At 44.5% G+C, this 23,411-nt stretch overlaps 1 protein-coding gene across 1 annotated transcript in view; it reads left to right on the top strand.

Moving 5' to 3' along the window:
• SHQ1 (SHQ1, H/ACA ribonucleoprotein assembly factor) overlaps positions 1-23,411 on the top strand; it is a 211,025-nt gene that overhangs the window by 77,200 nt on the left and 110,414 nt on the right. Inside the window, 3 exon segments of the mRNA XM_029601091.1 lie at positions 5,417-5,547; positions 9,960-10,114; positions 11,266-11,319. Of these exon segments, the coding sequence (XP_029456951.1) occupies positions 5,417-5,547; positions 9,960-10,114; positions 11,266-11,319 (340 nt within the window).

The raw sequence follows: 23,411 nt of genomic DNA, 5'->3' as shown, positions 1-23,411 counted from the left end.
AAAATTTAGTTAAATCTCGGTTTTGGTTGGTTAACTCCAAAACAAAAACAAAACCCTTTGCATATCGATCTTTATGTCGTTACATCACAGTTGAACATTTGCTTGCTGCGTAAGAGTGAGATCAGAAGGGGAAGGACGTTTGCAGTTTTCTCTTTCAAGTTCTGTGCAGGTGTTTGCGGCTGTGATTGGAGGAGCAGGATTGAGCGTGATTTACCCCATCATCCACTGTGCCGTGTTATCCTTGGGCGTGGAGGGGGGAAAGTTGGGGCAAACGTCCCTCATTTTGTCACTTGAACAAAGCAATGGGGCTGCCGTGTTAGTCCACATAGCTACATAGAAAGAAAAGTCCGCACACATTGCAGGTGGCAGCTTTATTTCTGCATAACTCCAGTGCCCACCATGCAGATGCTGAGGTTTTTTGGTTTTTTTTTCCCCCCACTTGCTGTAATGCCGCCTCCTGACCGTGAAATGGCACCTCTCTGAGTGCTGTTCCTCTGTGGAGAGAGAATTACCATTATCACAGTGCGCAAAATGAAAGATCGAGAGCTCTTGTCTTAGCCACTTCTCGTTTCCAGCAGCAGTAAGTGGGGTTTTGAGCCTTGCTGCTCCTGCTCTCTGCAGCCTGTGCTGTGCTTCCAGCGATTTATTCTAAACAGCTGCCCTGGTGCTGGCTTCCTGTGCTAACAGTTCCCACAGCACCTGCTCCTTCGTCTCTCACTTCCATTCAAACCGTTTTGTCTCTTGTCAAGACTTGCTCTGACTCTTGATAGGTTGACAGGTGTATTTTTCCTTTCAGGATTACTAAAGACCTCTGTTCCAGTTCTACTGCCGGTCACTGCAGAGCTCAGCTTTGTTTCTTGCTTTTTCTTTTTTTTTTTTTTTTAATTTAACCACACTTCCCAAATGCTTCAGGCAGGTATCTAACAACTACCAAAAATTACAGTATAAATCAAATATCTATACAATATACATAAAATTTAGCAAAACATAATAGACAAAGTGAAATCATAACTATTTTATTTGTTTTTATATACCAGTGTTTGATTTACATCTCACATCTGTTTACAAATAATTTGAAATGTTTATTTATTTATTTAACATTTTTCTATACCAACCTTCAAGGTTGAATACCATATCAGGTCGGTTTACATCGAACAGGGGGTAGATAAATATAACATAAGGAACAACTTTTTATAATCAGAGGAAGCAAAAAGTTACATAAAACAAGGACCATGAACTTGGAAGCTGATTCAGCTGGAAGAAGAAAGGCCTTAAGAGGGTATTAAATTAAATAAAGGTGTGGAAAGGAAGTCCTGTTCTTTAGACAGGTACAGTGAGTGATTAGAGAGATGTCATAGGATGATTATAGCAGTAATATGGGTAAACACAGGGCTAAAATAGATATAAGTGTAATAAGAGGGAATAGAGGGTATAAGTAGTGGTATAGTAGCAGTCATTAGCATTGGGGTAACAGGGTAACAGACATTACCATTAGGGGTGTGTGTGTGTAGCAGCAATAAGGGTAAAAACAGGCCAAAATAGACAGCATAAATAATAATTAATTTGCATTGGAGTAACAATAATTATCATTAGGTATATTTTGAATCAAACTAAAATAAAATGAATAAAATAGACAAATTTAAAAATTGCAATCGAGAAATCCCTGGTAACCCATGTGAAAATAAAACTGGATGACCCAAACAAGTAGGATAGATCAGGGGTCAGCAAACTGGAGGGGCCTGAACAATCGTGAAGGGGGGGGGGGGAGGAGGAGGCACTGGCTGTCCAGTCAGGGAAGAAAAAAATGGCTATGCTGTCAAGTTTTGCTGGAGGCCCTGCGCGATCAGGCGGGAGCTACCAGAATGTAGTGGCATCATCGTGGGCGTGCCCCAGCTCAGCCGCGCATCACGTTCGGTGGGCCGGGAGAGGAGCTGCTTCTGCTGCGGCAGGACCAGGTGGGGAGCCGCGTCCTGTACACAGAACTGGACATGGGAAGAGCTGCCACCCTCGGGTCTCAGCCTGGGAGAAGTTCTGCTGCTGCTGCTGCTGCTGGGTTCTTACCCAAGGAAAGAGATCATGGCTGTTGCCCGCTGGGGGGGGGGGGAAAGGAAGTGGTGAGATTGGGGAGGCGGAATGGGCAAATAGGCTAGAGAGTATGAGGAAATGGAGAGGGAAGGGAGAATAAAGACTGAAAGGTAGATTTTAAAGGCCCCGTGTGCCAAAAGTGGAAGGATATGCGCGCAGGTTGGGCTGGCGCATGCAGAACAGATTTTATAAGCTGCCCATGGATGTATCTCCTTCTGCGCACAGGAGTGGAAAGTTTCCACAAAGGGTGGAGTGAGGGCGGGTCGGGGCCTGTGGTGTAAATTTACTTCTGCTGTGGAGGAGGTGGAAGTAGTAAAAAGATAAATAAATAAATAAAAAATTGTAGGCCAAGCAGTGGGGTTTTAAGGGTTGAAGCTAACAGGGGGGGAAGGGTGGCTGTAAAATTAGGGGGGTCTGCAAGTCCTAGCCCTAGCAGCTGGGATTCAGTGCCAAGAAGTGCAGAGTCGTTCAGCTGGAGTTCAGTAATCCGAAAGAGCTGTATGTGATTTGGGGGGGGGGGGGGGGGGGGGGGGGGTGAAGGACTGACAAGAGAGAGATTTTGGGGTGATAAGGGTTTAGCGATCTGAAGACGGCAAAGCTAAAGCCAGAAGAATGCTGGGCTGCAAAGAGAGGAATAACCAGTAAGAAAAAGGTGATAAGGCCCTTGGTGAGGCCTCACCTGGAGTACTGTGTTCAGTTCTGGAGACCGTATCTCAAAAGGGACAGAAACAAGATGGAGGTGATCCAGAAAAGGGAGACCAAAATGGTGGTGGGTCTCCATCAAATGACTGATGAGGAGAGGTTCAAGGACCTAAACGGAGAGGCATGCAGGGGAGATATGATACAGACCTTCAGATACCTGAAAAATTTTAATGATGCACAGTTGACAAACATTTTCCGTTGGAAAGAAATCAGTAGAACTAGGGGGTCACAAAATGAAACTCTAGGGAGGACGAATCGGAGATAACGTCAGGAAATATTTCTTCACGAAGAGGGTGGTGGATGTCTGGAATGTCCTCCCGGAGGAGGTGGTAAAGACAAAAACAGTGAAAGACTTCAAAGGGGAATGGGATAAACACTGTGGCTCCCTAAAGGTTAGAGGGTGGAAATGAAGAAAAGAGTGCATAGGGTGACTTGCTGGTGCAGTGGCTAATACCCTTAACCAATAAGCCTTCATACTGTTGATGCAACTCCATCATTGCTCTCTGCTTCAACGCAGGGGGAAAAGGGGAATTGGATTCAAACAGCAACCAACGAGGGCCCTGATCACTAGGCGGCTACTCCACTCCAATTCTACCTCTCCCCACTGCATAAGTATTGTCTGCTTTTGAAAACGTCTGTGTTTCAGGACTCTGGGACATACCTTGAGATGCATTCTGGAGGTGGGTTTCTGGTGTAGGTCCTGTCTAACAACAACTTTGGTCCATATGAGCTTACTCCTTTCAGCAACTGAAAGAAAATGGGGGCTGTAAGCTACTGGTTGGCAGTGTGGTTGCCTGGTGAATATCCTTCGTGTGTGTGTGTGTGTGTGTGTATATATCCCAGGGCTGAGCACACTCGCACATCTACACATCTTCGTACAGAAGTATCCCATCTTGGGGGATCCAAATGAATTGCATGAATGGAAGGGGAGGAGTCATGGCTCAAAACGTTTGCTCATCCCTGGGATAGATCACTGCTTTAACACTTTCACAAACACTGCAGTAACAGAAATACACTCAGGCCGATGCAATATAATGCACTAGGCCGAGCGCAAGGCTTTACGTGCACTTGGATGCGCGTTTTGGACGCACATCCAAAACCCTTCATGCAATAAGGGGATTAGCGTGTAGCTAATAGTGCTCATCACATGTGAATTCATGTTGAGCACTATTAACTATTACCCTCCGATGGCAAAAAAAAAAAAAAAGTGCAAATTAATGCCTGCCCTAGAGCAGGTGTTAATTCTAGAGGAGCTCCAAAAGTCAACAGAAAAGCAGCTTGTCTGTTTTTCTTCAGACACGATATCGTGGCAATAGTAAATCGGAGGAACCAAGAAAAGGAGAACCGGAAATAAATAAATAGAATGTTGCTGGCGGTCAGGTTAGGAAAACGGACACTGGTAAAATTGAGCATCTGTTTTCCTAACCCGCTGCCGAGGAGGCTCTAGAGAAGCACGGTTTTCCGTAGCATGTCCTTTTTACTGCGGCAGCCCGTTTTAAATATTAAATCGGGTGCGTGGGAGAGGTGGCTTGGTGGCGTTGAGAGCGGGCACTCAGTCATGAGCGCCCGTTTAACGCGCGCCAATATTGCATCAGCCTATCTGTGTGCTGAATACCTTAAGCCTTTATAGACATTCTCAGTACTGCACCAGCTGAAGAGAGAACAAGCAAGTAAAAATATGGATCCATGGTGGAATTCTGCCTCTCTCCTCTGAATAAGCATTGTCTGCTTTTGAAAATGTCTGTGTTTCAGGATTCTGGCACGACTCAAAAAAGAACACATAATTTCCAACAAAAACCAAATCAGCAATGGAAAAGGAAATACCAATCTATGTGCCGTTTCCCAATTAAGCTGGTTTTTAATTTTTAATTTTTAATTTTCTGTTAATTAAATTTTCTGTTAATTAAAAATTAAAAACCAGCTTAATTGGGAAACGGCACATAGAGTGGTATTTCCTTTTCCATTGCTGTTTCAGGATTCTGGGACATACATGGGGCTGAAAAGCCTTGAGATGCATTCTGGAGGTGGGTTTCTGGTGTAGGTCCTGTCTAATAACAACTTTGGTCCGGGTGTTTAAAGAAAATGAAATGTTTGGGCATAAGTATAACACAGTCCAGACAGTTATTCGCTTTTATGCATCTTCAAATGAGAACCTTGCAAAGGATGTTTTCTTCCAGCAATAAATTACTTTCAACATTTTTATTTTGTGTGAAATAAATATTCTGAAAACGAATTTTACCCAAGTTTCTGTAGTGGTTTCAAATGGTACCTTTATGACTAGGTAAGGTTTGTTTTTTTTTTACTACTCAGATATAAAATAATGTGACTGACTTTGCTGTGGCAAAATAAGTTGGAGTGAAATCTAAAAATGTAGTAACTGTTTGAGGCAGGTGGCTTAGTCAGCTTGGGCTTTAGAAATTCTTACTAGGCATTTAAATTAGAACTAACTTTATTTCACGTGATCATGCAAGAATCACTCGGCCTTTTTCATGTGCGGGCTAAGTATCTTTGCAGGTGTACGTCAGGATGTGTTATCTGCTTCAGCAGCAGTAGGAGGAGTTACCTCGGCGAGCCTTGGCTCTGACTCTTCTCGTGCTGTTGTGTGAGCGCTGGTTATCTTGTCTTCCAGGGCTGACTTATTTGAAGATGAAGCCATCCAGCGCCTATTGATGTACAAATCCTGGTGGGTCGACACCTCTTGTCCATGTGGTAAGACACTGGCTTGTGAAGAAACAAGGTGCCAAGAGCACGACAAGACAGGTAGGAACGGATTGGGCAGGCCATCTTTCAGTCTCGAGCTTTTTCTCCTGCAGTTTTAAAGAAGGATGAAAGTGTTGGTTTGGAAATCTTTCTCTGTTTTCACTTTGTTCTGCTTATCTACCTAGCCCTTACCTAGAAGGCATACTCCGTGCTGCTTCTCATGCCTTCCTGATCTTTACGAGAAGTTCATCATATTTGACACTGTTTCCTGTGTGGCTTTTTTTTTTTTTTCTCCCTGCGACAACCACTTTCCTAGAGAAGTCAGGTGCTGCGTCCCAGGGTGGAAAGCAAAACACTTGCCTGCTGTCAATTATTGACTTTTCATTGTTTGATAGCAGGGCTTTAAAAATAGAATGCATTATTTTAATTTAGTCTTTCAGAAACAGAATCCTATAAATGTCGAGTCGGGAGGATTTACAGCACTTCCTGTCACAATTTTGTTCAATAGTGAAGAGCCACACCCTGGTTTCTGATGATCCTGTTTTATTATTTAAAAAAAAAAAACTCTTAAAAGGGGAAAATGAGTATGAAAAGCAGAGACTTGTTTAAAATCTGCCATAGCTATGTGGGCCATGCTGCTTCTGTTTTAAAGCGGCCTGCTACATTGCATAGTTACTGTGAAAGCCTTATGTGTGTGTAGCACTACGATATAGTGCTAATTACCACTTGGAAACCAAAGTTCCGCCTGCTCACTGCAACATTACTATGCTCCCCAAGTCTAAACAACTCAGAGCGCATAAAGTTTAGCCACGCCCTGGGAATGCCTCCAGCCCCGCCTCTTTTCATGCCGGTAAATTTTGTGTGCACAAGTTTGTGACACAAATTTCCTACCAAACCAAATTATTCTGGGAGAAAATGTCAACTGCACAAAATATATCCAACTAACTCCCAAACAGGCCGATAAAGTAAAAGTCGCAGGAGAGCACCCGCTCTCCCGGCGTGCACACAGGCCACTCTCCTGTGCGCGTGATTTAGTATTCAAATGAGGTCCCGTGGTGACTGTCAGTGAGTTTGACAGCTGATGCTCAATTTTGCCAGCATCTGTTCTCAAACCCGCTGACAGCCACGGGTTCGGAAACCGGACACCGGCAAAATTGAGCGTCCGGTTTTCAACCCGCAGGCTGATTTTAATTTTTTTTATTATTTTTTACTTTTGGTAAAAACTGCTCTTCTGTACACCCTCTGACTTAGTATCATGGCGATATTAAGTCGGAGGTCCCAAAAGTAAAAAATGTAAAATCGGCTCGCGGGTTGAAAACCGGACGCTCAATTTTGCCGGCATCCGGAGCGCATTGTACTGTATCTGCCTGTTAGTGAGCTGGGCAACTTTTTTTTTTTTTTTTTTGGACTATCGACCCCAGTGTGTTTAAGTACTTTTGTGGATTAAAAGTGAATGTTGAATTAGAACTTGAGACCAGATTGTTTCCATAAGCATAAAAGAAGAAACCTCCATGGACACCTTAACCCTCAGATAGGCCAATGCAGAAATCTGGCCTTTAAAACATTCTGTACTGAATTTTAGTGCAGTTTTAATGCTCAGATTAACATTTTTTTAAACTCTTAATGCAGCAAGTTAATGATATGCTAATGCATTACACGTGCATTTAATTCCAGAAAGTGCCCAGTATGGAGGAGAGTACTTATCCAGCTAAGTGGCAGCTGCCACCCCTTAGTCTGATAAGTACTGACTTATCCGGCTATCTGGCCACAATTTGCTGCTGCCACTTAGCCGGATAAGTCAGAACTTATTCGGCTAAGTGACCCCACTGTCACTTAGATTAGTATGTTCTTATTCAGCTGACATTTTTTGTCCCTTTTTTTTTTTTTTTTTTTTTTACTTTTTTTGGGTGTTTATGCCAGCACAGCACTAAAAAAAAAAAATCCGGGCTGGGCCAGGCCCACATTTGCCTGGGATTTCTATGTGAGGGTGCCAAACAGTACTCCCATTTAGGAATGCGTGTTTTCTGCACACAGAACACCTTGCTGCATCAGCCTGAGATTGAGGTGGGAATGTGGCCCAAAGTGGAAATACAGCTGTGAGGTTGTGTTGGTCTAAAGTACAGAACTGTAGTACAAGGACCAGAGATTCTAAAACTCCTCTAGGACTTACAAGGATGAAATACCCTGGCCATATACTCCCACTTCCTCTACCACCCACAGGAATTGTTTTTTGGGGAGGGGATGGAGGTGGCAGGAGTACCTGTTGAGTGGGCTTCTCCCCTGCTAAGTGCACAAACGCTGCCTCCCCACCCCACCTTATGTTCAATCCGCTCATGTTGCCTCCGCCACTGCTCTCAACACCTCCCTACTCCTTGCAGGCCTCTCTCCTCTTTTTCCCTCTGAGTCTGCTGATCAGGGCTGAAGATACCTCCCCCCTGTCTCTGGAGCTCTGATTAGGACTGAAGACAATTTTTTTTCCCCCGTCTCATCCTCACCCCCAGTTCCTGCAGCCTAGTCCCAGCTGGAGCCTAAGGCGCTGCTGCCATCTTTCCCCCCCCCCCCCCCCCCCAGCCCTCTAGGCCCACCAGTTGAGAAAATGATATGTGGGGAAGTGCACATTAGAAACCTTGCCAAGGTATTCATTTTGTGTAGGAGAGAACTTTGCATGCCTTAAAGTAAACAAGAAAAGAATATCAGCACCGTAGGATTCACCAGCTTGCCCCTGACAGCATCAGAACGGATTTTCCCTCTGGGAGATGCACAGAGTGCTGCGGTTTCATGCTCTTAATGTGTGCTGCTGCTTTTGTTTAACCTGCCCACTTAGTTATACCCCTTGCCATTGCAAACCTTTGATTCTGAAATAAGAAAAATGAGTTTGAATGAGGCTTCCAGCTGTCTGCTACCCAGGTGTTAGCTAAAAAGCAGCAGCATATCATTAAGTGCTTGCTGGGTGTTTGCTTGTAATGTCTTCCTATATGTGCCATGTGGCTTTCAAGAGCATTTTGGTGATGTCTCAGCTAATTGAAAATGCAGCCTGGGGTGGGAAGAGGTGATCACTGAATGGTAGAACTGACTTAAGTCCACTCTGTTATAAAAACAAAGCAAAACAGCGATCCCTGCCACGTCTTTATGGAGGTAATTTTCAAAATGTTCACGCACACACACTCTTTTTCTCTCTCTCTTTTGGAAAATAGCCCGGTGGATATGCACGCAGTGCGCGGGTACCCTGATTGTGAACATAATTTTGCATGCATTCACAGTAGGGATTCTGGGAGGTGGGAAGAGGAAGCTTAGACTTTCAGATCTTGAGAAGTCTGCACATAAGTTTACACACCCAGACGTTGCATGGTGCTAAGAGCAGGTGTAATTCGTGTGCGTACTAGGGGACTTTACCCCCAGCATTTTTGAGTCAGTTTTACGTACATGAAATTGCTTTTGAAAAGCAGCAGTAAAATCTGTGTGTAACAGATACCCACAGACTTTTGTTTTTTTTTTTACCTCTATGCACAGTGTTATAAAATTACACTCTCTAAATTTTAAAACAATCTCCCCATAGAGTTGGATCCCCATCCCTCCTTCCCTGCTGACCCTTGAAATTGAAAAAAATTGTTCTTCCACAGTGGTCCCCCTATCCTCCCATCCTTTCTACCTAATAAGAGAGTGCTGGCTGGGAGTCGTCTTCTGCCTCCCTTCTGTCCGAAAAAGACATCTGCTTTAAATGTAAAGGGAAGGGGGCATTGGCCCTCTGTTTTGGTTGTTTTTTATTTTATTTTATTTTTTTTTAATATTTGGCCAGCAGGAGTGCTGTCTGGTTTGCTTTAGACCTTGCTATTTAGCCAACCAGAATGGACCAAATAGCATTGGCTGGCCAGCACTGAGTATTGCTACTGACTGGCTAAGGTTTAACCTCACCGTGGGAATTCCCCGAGGGCTGCCGGTTTTTATTTATTTATTTATTTATTTTTTGTCCAATTTAATTTTGTGGTGTTATGATTTGCCCAGACTACATTTAGCTGATGAAATTTCAAGATTTGTCCCAGCTAACTCCAAAAGTTAGCTGAACATAACCTTTAGAATATAGACATCCTAGCAAATTGCATGCTACCAGGAGATGTTAGAGTAGTTCTAGTCTGTATTCCAGCACTGTCTGATCCATATTCTGCAGGGAGGTGGGAGTTAGAGACTGACGTTCACATTAACAGATTCCTCCATGTAAAAAGCTTTTCAAGTTAGTGCTGTGCAGCCCCATGGTGCACAAGAATAACTTATCAAATCATCTAAGAATTGATTTAATAAAAGTTAACCAAACAGTCCTGTTAGTTAAACCGGAAGCTGTTGATGTGTCTCACAATAATCTGCGACCTCAGGGGCAGCAGTGACTCATTTGGAAAGGCGAGTAATTTCATCCAGAATCCAAATCCAGTTACTCGTGCTTTTTTGTGTGGCTGTTTACATTTTTTTTTATTTTTTAGTTTCCTTTTCTGAAGAAGAGAAACAGCAGCTGAGAAAATTTACCAACAAATCCTATCTACTGGATAAAAGATCTCGTCGCTTGGTCTTCCTCAGCCTGATTGATCTTCTCCTGGCATATTGCTATGAAATCTGTGTCACGGAAGGAGAGAAAAATGTACGTAAATATTTTCCACAGTCGATGGCTTGGGCCTGCTGCTTTGCCAAAATATGGCACCATTTTGGATTGGGCTTCATTCCTTGGAGGGAAGCCATGAAGGAGACATGTGAAGTAGAGTGTTTTTCATTATTCTCCCCCTATGCCTCTGACACACACACACACATGTGCCATCAGCCATTGGGGTCAGGCACTCTCCTGGCCAAAGCATGCTCGGAGCTGTTGGGCCTAAAGAGCAGACGCCCTTACAGGGAGTGGGTATGAGAGATGCTTCTTTCTTTTTTTTATTTTTTTTTTTTTATCTGGCAGTTTCTGCTCCTTCGATCTCTAGCTCAGTTGGAACAAGGGCTCTGATCCTGGTGCCATGAACTTTCATTTGCAAGTACCCAAGGAATTTTTGCCTTACTTTTATACCTTTTTGTCACTTCTATGTACCTAGTCTGGTGATTGTTATAATAGTCCAGGGCTTCGGGGGTGGAGGGCAGGGCCAGGGCCATGCACTAGATCTCCTACCACAACTCTCCAATCATGAGTCCTGAATCCGGCCACTAGGTGTCACCCTTAAGCAATGACCATGACTCCCTCTCTGCCTCAGGGCTGTGAGAACTCTCTCTCTCTGTAGCATCTTCAGCTGGCTCAGGTTCCATTCCTGGCCTGTGCCACTGCTCTTCAGACTGGTTGGGGCTGGAAATCCTAAACAGCTGTTCACAAAATGTGTACCAAGTGCTAATTTGAAAGTAAAATCCTAGATTGTTCAGCCTGAAACATACCTGGAGCCTTTTTCAGAAATAACTTTCCCCTGTTCTTTGCCTATGAAAAAAATCTTTATTTTAACTTTGGACCTGATCCTGGCTTGCCCTCACCTTTACTAACCCAAAACGTTCTCCAAATTCCTGAGAAATTGAAGTGCTCTTTGCTGGCCACCAGGTGGTGCAATAGTGCAGTGAGCTACACCCACCTTGTCTTGGTCTTTGAATATTGTCTGCATCCCATTCCCAGTCAGAGCAACAAAAAAAACAGGGAAATCTAAGATTTGCTCCTTAGACTGCATTTGCCATACGGTGCAGGCTGTTATACCCGGGGCTTTGCCATCCCCGAGCTGACGTGGCTTCCCGAGGAAACCAACTGAGGTTTTTCTGTCCTTATTGTAGGTTGAGTCTTCATGGAATATTAGAAAATTAAGTGGGACCCTCTCTTGGCTAGAGGTGAGAAAAACCTTTTATTTGCATTTTTTGAAAGCTTGCATGATACTTCACAATTGTCTTAGCTGTATATCTTATCTGCATGATGTACCACTGTTTTTATTAATTTTTTTAATGATTTGTACAGTTACTTCTGACAGTAAAAGCTGACAGTTATTTAAAAAAAATTCTGAAATGTTTGCAACACACAGAAATCTTGGTTGGATGCTTTGTGACTCTGAAATTCTACCACTTAAGTCCCAGTTAGGTATGTCTGGGACTTGGTCTTGGTTGAGATACCGAGTGCCTTCAGCTTCTGTGGGTTTCTTCAGAATGTGCAAGAGCTAAAAGTCACCCAAAGGCTGTTACCACACTGGTGCTAGTTTGTGGGTTCTTACTTGATTTATATTCTGCTTTTCAGGCACTTCAGAGTGGATTACATTTAGATGCTCTCGGTAGTTCCCTGTCCCCAGAGGGCTTACAACATAACTAACCCGCAGTATTTTTTTCACAGAAGGGAAAAGTAACGTGCGGACTTAGCAAGCTGAGGAACTGGGTACTGCAGCTCTGGAACCTGCGCAGTATTCTCTCCCTCTCCTCACCACCCCCCCAGAGGAAAAATTCCACAGGAAATAATACCATGAGGAAATGACAGAAAAATCACCCAAAATAATGATCTCCCCCCCCCCCCCCCTTCTCCCGTGAATGCTGTTGTCTTAAAGGGCCAGTAATGGCCCTAAGCAAACACTCTCATTCCCCTCCCCCACCCCCACTGCCTCTGGACATGGGCTCCAGGACAAGCAAAAAAACAAGTAATAAATGTGACATGGTGACAACTTCTCCCCCATCCCCACTCCTAGCCTTCCACTCCCCAACATCATCATCCTCCCACCCATCCCTGATCCTTCCCGAGCTAATCTTCAATATTCATAGTGGCCTGGTGGGGACCAGAGTGACCCCAGGCTCTGTCGTCTAATGGAAAATGACAACATAGGGCCTAGTGTCTAGGGGGCAGTGCAGGCCCCTGTAGGGCACCATGGATATTGAAAGTTAGCCTGGGAGGGGTGATATAAGGAGAGGGGGGTGGGGGGTCCTGCTGTGTTGGGGGAGGAGTTGAAGGCTGGAGGGGAATTTGATGTTAAAGGGGGCACAGTAGGGACAGGAGGAGTGACCATCACCATGTAACATTTATTACTTTTTTTTCTTATTTAAGCCCTGCAGGCCACCTCCATAGGCAGCAGGGGGGTGAGATGGGGGTGTTTGCTTAGGGCCACAGCTGGCTCTTTAAGAAATGGCAGCCCTGGTTGAAGGCCATTATTGTGTGATTTTTCGGTTATTTCCTTATGGTATTTTTTTCCTGCACAATTTTTCCTCATGGGGGGGGGAGGGTGAATTACCCCACATTTCAGAGCTGCAGTACCGAATTTAAAGGACTATGGGAGCATCGAGATTTATTTATTTAAAAGTATTTATATACCGTTTTTCAAAGCAAGGTTATTTGTCAAAACGGTTTACAAAGGTAAAAATAAAATTATAAAATAGGATTGAAAATAAAATTAAAAAATACAAAAACTGGTATATACCTAGTAGGTAATGGTATTAACAAAAATCTAGTAATGTGTTAGCGTCCCGATGCTGCAAGAGTTGTAGCTAAAATTTCAATAAAATAATGCGGCTTGTGTTATTTTATTAGCATGGCATTATTAGATAATCTGCTTTGCATGCATTATACATGCAAAATTGCTCATCTCCATGCCTGTGTTGATTTTTGTTGAAATAAATTGCAAAAATTAAAATATCGCACAATATTGCTGCATTAGGTTAAGTAAACATATTCCTTAGTTTGCACCTGAGGCAGTGGAGGGCGAAGTGACTTGCTGAAGGATACAAGGAGCAGCGGTGGGATTTGGTTTTTGTAGCAGCTGTCCTGTAACCCAGTAACCTTTTGTTGCGGCAGATTAAGTGTGAGATGAGAGGTTGCCTTGTGGTTCTCCACCCAGCCCTCCAGATGCACCTAGCCAGTCAGGTTTTCAGGAAATCCACAGGGGCGGATTTTAAGAGCCCTGCTCGCCTAAATCCGCCTAAATCTGGGTGGATTTAGGCGAGCAGGGCCCTGCGCGCCGGTGCGCCTATTTTACATCGGCGCGCACAGAGCCCCGGGACTCGCGTAAGTCCCGGGGTTTTCAGAGGGGGCGTGTCGGGGGCGTGCCCGATCCGCGCGGCATTTTCGGGGCATGCCGGGAGCGTTTCGGGGGCGTGGCCGCGCCCTCCGGACCCGCCCCCAGGTCGCATCCCGGCGCGCTAGCGGCCCACTGGCGCGCGGGGATTTACGTCTCCCTCCGGGAGGCGTAAATCCCCCGACAAAGGTAAGGGGGGGGGTTTAGACAGGGCCGGGCGGGTGGGTTAGGTAGAGGAAGGGAGGGGAAGGTGAGGGGAGGGCGTTAGAGAACTCCCTCCGAGGCCGCTCCGATTTCGGAGCGGCCTCGGAGGGAATGGAGGTAGGCTGCGTGGCTCGGCGCGCGCCGGCTATACAGAATTGGTAGCCTTGCGCGAGCCGATCCAGGATTTTAGCGGATACGCGCGTATCTATTAAAATCCAGCGTACTTTTGTTTGCGCCTGATGTGCCAACAAAAGTACGCCAAATCGCGCTTTCTGAAAATCTACCCCACAGTGAATATGCATGAGAGGAGTGCATGCAGATCTTTCTCATGCATATTCATTGTGGATGTCCTGAAAACCTGACTGGCTGGTTGTGTCTCAAGGACTGGATGGAGAACAACTGGTCTCGTAGAAGAAAAACAAAAGGGAGGGGAAATTGCACCAATGTTGTCTGATGGAATCACTGGGCCACAATCACATACTGTGTATCACTGAGCTGTAATTCTCAATCTCGGATGAGAAGGAACTCTTTGTAGGCTCTCAGTCACTCAATGATTATCTTCTGCACAAAGAACAGTGATTACATGTGAGTCATTTTTAGTAAAATGCTTAAAGGAAAACTGCCCACAATAGGTTTTCAGAAGTAAGCATGGAAAGTAACAGCAGGCATTCTGTCTGGATTAAAGAATGCATTTAAAATTATAGCTCAGATTTTCCCCATGTCTCCTGAAAGTGGAAATGGTCTAGGATGGTATCAAACGTTATTGCTTGCTCCCAGGATGTAGAGGGTAATACTGGCTCATCCACAAGTGCTTTTTTTTTGGAGAGGGGAGCTGTTGAAAGAATTTTAATTTTTAATGAAGTTAACAAAAACTTTTGCATCATTTGCTTGGCTGTCTTAATGATTTTGATTCCTTTTTTTTTTTTTTTTTTAATGATTTTTATGTAAATGTCATTGGAAATATTAAGATTCAAAGCTTCTAGAAGCTACTTGGCCTTTCTGAGCGCTATGAATATAAGTAAATCGAGGTGCAGCGGTACTGATCTTCATCAGAACTCTGTGCAGGCATCACCCTGATGCTTTTCAGACATAAACAGAGCTCGGCTTGCCCTCCTTGGTTGGGAAGGAACATTGTTCTTTGTGACCAAGCAGACCTGGGGGGGGGGGGTCATGCTTATTTTCCACCAGGCGCTGGGGCTTGTATGTGCAAGTGCTTTAGTTTCTTTCCTTGTCCCTGCTGTTTTCTGTTAACCTGCTCTCAGGCTGATTCATTTATTTATTTAAAACTTTTATATACCGGCGTTAGTGGGGACATCACACCGGTTCACATATTAACAGCAGAGCAGAAAATTACATTATAACAGGGCAATGGAACTTGGGAGGGGAGAACGAGAGAGAAGCATAGAGGGATAGAGAACAAGCCGCAGGGGCATTAAACAAGATTCATAAAAACCTGCGGGAGAGCCGGCGCTCTGAGTTGAGCTCCCTCTCTCCCGACACGTGCCCAGGCATCTTACCTGGGCGCGCGATTCTGTATTTAAATTAGTGAACCTAGCGCCTTTTTATTAGCGGACGCAGCGGCTGTCAGCGGTCCGACAACAGACTCTTAATTTTACCGGCATCTGTTTTCGAACCCACTGACCAGCGGGGCAGTTTTTTTTTTTTTTTTTAAAGGAGTTTTTATTTTTTATTTTTGGGGCTTCTGACTTAATATCGCTGTGATATTAAGTCAGAAGCCCCTTTCTGCGCACATTTTACTTTCAGTATCCCGGGCGACTAACTAATAGGCTCATCAACATGCATTTGCATGTGATGAACACTATTTAATTTTCGTGAATTTGGATGCACGTTTTTAAGGCGCTATTACCCCATACAGTATAAGGGGTGATAGACGCGCGTCAAACGCGCGGCCAAATGGGTGTTGTATGGTGCGCTCAGCCGAACTGAATCGGCCTGTCTGTGCTCTGCAGGCAGGTTGCTGCATGATTTATTTATTTATTTAGAGCTTTTTTAATACCGACTTTCTTGATACAAATCAAATCAACTTCGTTTACAGAGAACAAGATCTTAACAATAACAATAAACATTAACCATAACTCGATGATATGGGGGGAGGGGGGAATTTCAGTTATTAGCTGCTTTGACCCCCTATGTATATACCATATAGCAAAAGTGTATGTATGTAACTGTGACTTTAGATGGCATTTTCAGAGATGCCTTTCTTTGTGCCTGAAATCTGGCTAAAAATCAAGACTGGTTTTGTTAGGTCAATCCGATGGCCCGGTGGCAGCCTGCAGCTACTTAGGGATGTGAGACCTGGGTTTGTTTTTCAGAACTGGCTCCCGTTTCGCAGGCTGGCCAGAGCTGTGGAGTTTGCAGAGGCAGTGGTCACCAGCTGTGGGAGGGAGGGGAAATTAAGAACGTCGGCTCTTGGGTCAGTACTTGTGCCCTGAGTTCTGAAGGGAACGTGGTCTCTGACCTCCTGGTCAAAGGGTTGTCTGTCCTTGCAGTGGCAGGGAGGGTGGGCTATAAAAATGGGGGCATAAAATCCCAGCATAAAATGATACTAGTAAAACAAGAAAAAATAAATTAGTTCTGTAAAAGGCTGAGGCAATAAAAAGCATTAGAAAAGGAGAAATTTTGCCTGAAGCTGTCCAGAAATTAGTGGCTCATTCCGCTGTGAGCTTTCATTTGGCATAAAAATATGCTAAGCAGCAGCCGGTGTGAAGCTCTCCAGCTGTTTGAATAGAAGCCAAGAATAATCTTTTCATCTGGCTGCCTGAATGGAGCACTGGTCAGCAGCCTTCCTCCCATGGCAGATGCTCTTCAGCGCACCTTGGCAAATTAGCACCAGCCCAGCCAAAAGCGGCAGTCTGTACTTTAAAAAAAAAAAGAGTGGTGGATACTGGAGGAGCCTGAGCACAAACAAACAGTCTAACTTCAGTTAGTCAGCCAGAGTGACTCACTGCTCTCTTGATTAACAAATGTTGGTCCCTATTCAAACCAAATCACACTACCTCAACACCTTTCCAAGGTGAGTAACTGAGCTGAACTCTTCAACCTTTTTACTTAGGTATACACTGCTCCTAGCTTTTTGTGGGTTTTTGGTTTTTTTAATACAAACACTCAGTTCTGCTTACTAGCTGCCTTATTGACTGACTATTTAAAAATAGTCTAACTTGTTTATTCACTGCCTTACTGACTATTAAAAGCACAAACACACTAAATAATATTCCCAAATAGTTAACTTTGTCTTTTTTAAAAGTATTGGGGCAATGTCCCAAGCAAAAACTTACTGATTCCTTTCAGCCACCAGCAAGGTGATCCTCTCCTCTCAGTGCTCCCACTGTCTGTCTCTATCTATCGTTATAGAGAGATCTATAGATACATGTGTAATATATATATATTAGTGTGTATATAAAAGGCTTGTGACACTTAGTTGTGTCTGTGGCCACCAGGTGGTGCCCAGAAGAATGGAAAGTGCAATGTGCAAAGACAATATGCTCTGTCTGCGAAGCACTGTCTCTCGTACTCCCACACATAGAGAGAGACCGGCAGGCATAGGCGCGCATGAGCATGCATACAAGCATACAAGGTTCACAGACAAACACACATAAGAAGACACACAGGCACTCACAGAGACTCACTCACACTCTGTTATAAACCAGACTATCTAAACAATGCCAGGCATTTTTTGCTATTGTTTATTGGCGGGATGGTACGGTGCTTCTCAACCATTGTCGCCAAACACTAGCAGGTGTGTCGCGTCTCCTGGTGTCCCATTGTACTTTCCTTCTCCCTTTTTCCAGCCCCCGCGGGTCAATTAGAAGCCTCCTTTCTTCCTACCCCCACTGCCCAATGGGAAGCCTCCTTCATTCTGCCTGCCCCCGCCAGGCCAATCGGAAGCCTCCTCCCTTCTACCTGCCAGTGGGAGTAGGAAGAAGGGAGGAAACCTTTGACTGGTGAGGCAGGCATTGCATAGCCCAGGGGTGGAGTGGGAGGAATGGCAGTGTCGAACCCTGAGGAAGCAAGGCTGCCACAGGAGCCCATCCCTGTGGCGGCAAAAAAAAAAAAAAAAGGCCCGCTGGAGTAAAGCCGTGGCGGAACTGGAGCCCATCCCTGCAGTGAAGGAAGAAGTTTTTGGTGTGTGTGGGTGAGAGAGCATTTATGTGTGATTGAGAGAGAGACTGGTTAGGAAGATGAGAGACCAAGGCTGGTCGTGGGGTCTAATTGGGGGTGGGGGTGTGTGAGTGACTGGTTGTGAGTGCTAAGGAAGAGGACTCTGAGGACAGAGCTTCAGCAGCCCTTGCTGCTTCTGGTGAGTGCTATTGGCCTGGAAGGGAAAGGAGTAGGAGAGTTTCTGGAGAGGGTAAGTAAATTTGTTTCTTGATTGACTGCCTTTTTAATTATTGAGTATTAGGCGATGTCTGCTGTTTTAAATTATTTTATTGATATTTGGAGTTTTTAATTGTTGGATATTATTCTGTTCAGCAGCTGTTTTGTAACATTTTTAGTATAGCTTTACAACTATTTCTGTGTGGGGCTCTATAGCAACTTGGCTTATTCTGTTTTCCCAATAGGAAATGTATTAGTGTTTAGGGCCTGGTTTAATAGTTGTGTTTCATAGACAGGATTGTTACTGTTGCGTGTGATCCATAATGCAGGTGTAACTTTGTGCGGGTTAGTTTGTGTGCATTATTGCAAATCCTGAGAGTCTGTTAGGTGCTATATTTCTCTTTCCATTTCTCCAGGTTCGCACTGCATGCAGAGTGGCTTTTTTGGTTTTCCATTCCAGTTTCTGTCTCCATATTTATAATTTGTGGTTTTTCTGTACTTGGTGAAGGTCAGTTCTGGGTGTGTGACTGAGGTGAGGTATTTTACTAGCATGTAGGCATTTGTATCAATCTTATTTCTTGTATTTTCTCAATAGGATATGCATTAGTGGTAAATTACTCTCTTTTCATAAGGAAGGCTATTGTGCCTGGTAGTAAAGGGAGTTTGTTTTGCTTTTACTGAGATGCCATCAGAACCAGAATATCTTTTTTGTATAGCAAGTTGTACGGGTAATGCCCTAGATCTGCTCTGCACTCGTTGCTGGGGGTTGAGGGGATTCCTGTGGATGCAGAGTGCATGTTTACATTTAGCCCTGTGATGGTCACATGTTCAGTGTGTCACGCATGTGAGAACCATCTGTCAGGTGTGTCCCGGCCAAAAAAAGGTTGAGAACCACTGGGATGGTATACACCCCAGGATTCTGAAGGAACTCAGAAATGAAATTTCTGATCTATTAATAAAAATTTGTAACCTATCATTAAAATCATCCATTGTACCTGAAGACTGGAGGGTGGCTAATGTAATCCCGATATTTAAAAAAGGCTCCAGGGGCGATCCTGGAAACTACAGACCAGTTAGCCTGACTTCAGTGCCAGGAAAATAGTGGAAAGTGTTCTAAAGATCAAAATCACAGAACATATAGAAAGGCATGGTTTAATGGAACAAAGTCAGCATGGCTTTACCCACAGCAAGTCTTGCTTCACAAATCTTCACTTGATTTGCTCCGACAGAAATATTTTGAATTTGGACACAAAGCAGTCCGCTTGCTAGCAAGGAAGCTTAAAGAGAGCGGCCCAATCTCTTATAACTAAAATCAAGGATTCCACAGGTTCGATGTTGTATGAGGCTAGTGAGATCCGCACATGCTTCACTCATTTTTATGAAGAACTGTATGCCTCTGACGACTTGGGGAATGACTCTATAATTGAATACCTACAAAAGGTGAAACTGCCCTCCTGGTCAGTAAAGGCATGTGAGTTTCTGAATGCTGAGATCACCAATGCTGAAATCTACCAGCCCATACAGGGACTGAAGCTTGGATAGGCACCTGGTCTCTATGGGTTCATGGCCAAATTTTATAAAACTTTTCAGGCCGAGGTGATCCCACCACTGCTCCATACTTTCAATGCCTTGTGGTCTGAGGGGGCCATATCCCCTGAGGCCAATTTAGCTAGCATCACCATTTTAGCCAAGGGAGGATGAGATCCCACGCTGTGCAGATCATACCGCCCTATCTCATTGATCAATATCGATTTAAAGCTTTTGGCCAAAAATACTGGCAACTGGATTGGGGAAAGTGGCGCCTTTGCTAATCCATGAAGATCAATCAGGGTTTGTTCCGGGTCGCCTGGCCTCTGATACTCTACGCCATGTGTTAGAACTTATCTGGAGGGTACAACAGGAGAAACACCCCTAAGGTGCTTCTGGGGGTGGACGCAGAAAAGGCATTTGACAGAGTGCACTGGCCATACCTTTTCAAAGTCCTTCAGAAATTCAATTTGGAGCCCTTCTATATTAGATGGATCCAACAGCTTTATGAAAAACCCAGGGGAAGTTTGAAAGTCAATGGGGAATATACTCAGTCGTTCCCGGTGAAAAGGGGCACACGCCAGGGTTGCCCGCTATCGCCCCTATTTTTGCTTTATCCTTAGAACCATTTGCGGCATTAGATCTCACCCCAATATTCAGGGGGTACAGGTAGGGTCTTCTGCTTACAAAGTATCCATGTTTGCTGACGATCTGCTTTTTACAGTGACATCCCCGACCTCCTCGTGGCACTCTTATTATACGAGATGCAAGCCTATGGTAAAGTCTCTGGCTTTAAAGTTAACGAGGACAAGTTGGAGCTTCTCAATATCTCTGACACCAGGCAGTTTTTCAAATATCAAGGAGGCCCTCCTGTTTAGAATCACGAAAAATTGGGTTAAGTATTTGGGCATTAAGATTGGTCCAGATCATAGGGAACTCTTTTGCCTTAATTATGGACTGCTTTTCATAAGCATTGGGAAGGACCTAGATCGTTGGGACAGGGGGGGATTTTTCATGGTTTGGAAGAATCGCTATAATCAAAATGAATATTCTACCCCGTCTTTGTTATTTTTTCCAAACACTGCCAGTCCCGGCCATCTATTTATCCCTCTGGCAGCGCAAACTACTTCGGTTCATATGGAGGCGCAGACCACCACTGGTGTCCCAGACTACTCTATATCAGGACAAAATACGGGGTGACCTACAGGTGCCAAACCTAGATTGGTATTTCAGCGCTTCCCAGTTGAGCACGCTCATTCAGTGGCACTGCCAGGAGACTCCGAAATCTTGGGTCAGAATAGTAGCGGAAGAGGCGGGCGACCCACCCTTATATATTAGGGCCTGGCAAAGGGGGAGGCTGGATGTCTCAGGTTTATCCCCTCACAACTGATTTTGGCATTATGGGAGAAGTGGCAACCTCACCTATCTGGCAAGAAAACTGCCTTTTTTCTTACGTCATTCATGTTTGGTAAGTCCTTTACCCCAGGAACACAGTCAAACATAAGATTTTGGCACAACAAAGGGCTTTATACCTGGGAGCATCTCTGGAATGGCCGCACCCTATTACCTTTTAGTGATTTACAAAGAACACATTCACTTTCTTATAATTTTCTTACGTATAATCAACTTTTCCACTTCTATGCTACAGCACATATTGGAGGGACTCTTAAGCAGGGCAAAACTCTATTTGAAAATTATTGCTCACATGCAGAGAAGATGGTCAAACCTATATCTAAAATTGACACTCATTAAAGGGGGTGCCTCAGGGCAAGCTAAAATTTCAATTAGCATGGGAATGGAATATAGGGGAGACACTCGAGGACAGCGATTGAGAACACTCCTTCATTGCAATTAGTAGATGTTCGATGTCCTCAACAATTAAAGAAAATGCCTATAAAGTACTATATAGATGGTACCTCTCCCCGGACAGAATATGCAAGTTCAGAGGGGGAGGTACCAACCTTTGCTGGAAAGGTTGTGGTGCGATTGGAACCTTCTTCTATCTGTGGTGGGAATGCCCAAGTATAGAATCAGTATGAGATGCGGTCCTTAACTTTGTTTACGAGGTAACACACATCCGAATACCTAGAGATCCAAAAAGCTGCTTGCTTAATTTTATTCCTGGACCAAGAACCCAGACCGGCCATTAGTTGGATTCAACAGGTAGTTTCCTCTGCAAAGTGTGAAATAGCGCTTTGGTGGCGCAACCAGGGGCCTCCCACCTTGGAAACCGTCCAGTCTAGACTAGACAGAATATATTACATGAGTAAACTCACTGCAGCCTGTCACGATAGAATGGCCCTCCATAGGGACACTTGGTCTTACTATTTAACATGGAAGCTTGGTAACATGCCTAAAATCATTGATAAACGGGGGGGGGATATAACAGGGAGGAAAAAAAAATCCATATGAAATCAGTTCACTCAGGATTATGCTATCAGTTTATTGTTCTGTACCATTCCGAGGTGCTTTGTATTTACTGCTGTTATTTTGTGTCTGTGGTACTGTATTACATATTGCTGTTATGTTCATTTGAATGAGTTCAATAAAAACTTCAATTACAAAAAAAAGAGACTGGGGCCAAGAGCCAGTATCCCCCACTGCTTGTTCTGCTAAACAAGCTTTGTGTATATGCAAATTTAAAACCAGCAGAAGACCTCTACCAGAACCAGAGACTCCTCCTCAATGCAAGTGTCTCTGCACCACTGCCGGACAGGGAACCGCCAGCGATAGTTGAGTAGGGTATTACCCACTGTACCCAGTCACCTGCGAGGCTTGTTCTACCAATGCACCCATGCTCGATGCAGATCCCCGAGCACCAGGCCATTTTTTGCCACATGCGCACACTGTTCCTTCCTGCAACCACGATACTATCAGCATTTTAATGGCAAGCAGGGGAAGAGTTCCTCAGTGCCACGGAACCAACACCCAGTCTCCTCTGCAGGCAGAGAAGCTACTGAAAACCCCATCACTGTGCTCCCCAAACAGCTAAAGAAGCTCCTTGCCCTCCCCCGAATCCTGATGCTGCACAGATTCCTCTAACTAGTTCCTTGTTCTCTCTTTTTTTTTTTTTTTTTTTTTACTCTGAGAACAAATAAATATACATAGACACCATTACTTTCTTTTGGTGTAGAGGTTCCAATTCCAGGAGCACAGGCCACTTGGCAGATCAGAAAAGAGCCATATTCCTGGCTATATCCATTTCCTTTTGCCAAGCTTTAGCGAACCAGCCTAGGACAAACTGTATAAAAAATACTTCCCTGCTCCACTGGGCTTGCAGTGCAGAGCTGCCAGCAGGTTCCACCGCTGTCTCGTGGGGATGAGGGATCTGGACCACCAAATATCCACCCCATGGACCTCCAGACTGAGCGATCAGAAGGGTCATCAACCCCCTGCTTGTCTGCCTCAGTCCAAGAGAAATGGCCCCACCGGGAACCTCACAACCCTCTGGGAGGATCCAGAAGTTTTCTTGTCTGCAGGTTTTATACCATCTACCATCTGCTGGAGACAGAAAAATACTGAGGGGCTGCAGGTGGCACACTGGGTTATGTGCAGTGTCTGTGAAACGTTCTCTGTCTCCATCTGTTGGCAGGGAGGCAAAACCCAGGAATCTGGACTGATCTGGGTACGTACAGGGAACTGGGTTTTACTGGAATAAAAGCACTTTACTTGGGTAAGTGGGCTTTTGAAAATTGCTGTGATAGTAGTAGTTATATTTACATACACAAATCCTTTTGAAAATTCACCTGAAAATCTCACACTGGTACTTGCATAGGTTTCTATTGAGTGTCCAGACAGATTTATTGTCATGGACAAGGCTGAGCAGGAACATCTTTCAAAAAAAGTTAAACACTTATATTTCCTCAGGCATGA

Source organism: Rhinatrema bivittatum, chromosome 4 (assembly GCF_901001135.1).
Source record: "Rhinatrema bivittatum chromosome 4, aRhiBiv1.1, whole genome shotgun sequence".
In the NCBI taxonomy this organism is placed as follows: Eukaryota; Metazoa; Chordata; class Amphibia; order Gymnophiona; family Rhinatrematidae; genus Rhinatrema; species Rhinatrema bivittatum.
This window is presented reverse-complemented; position numbering and strand designations above follow the sequence as displayed.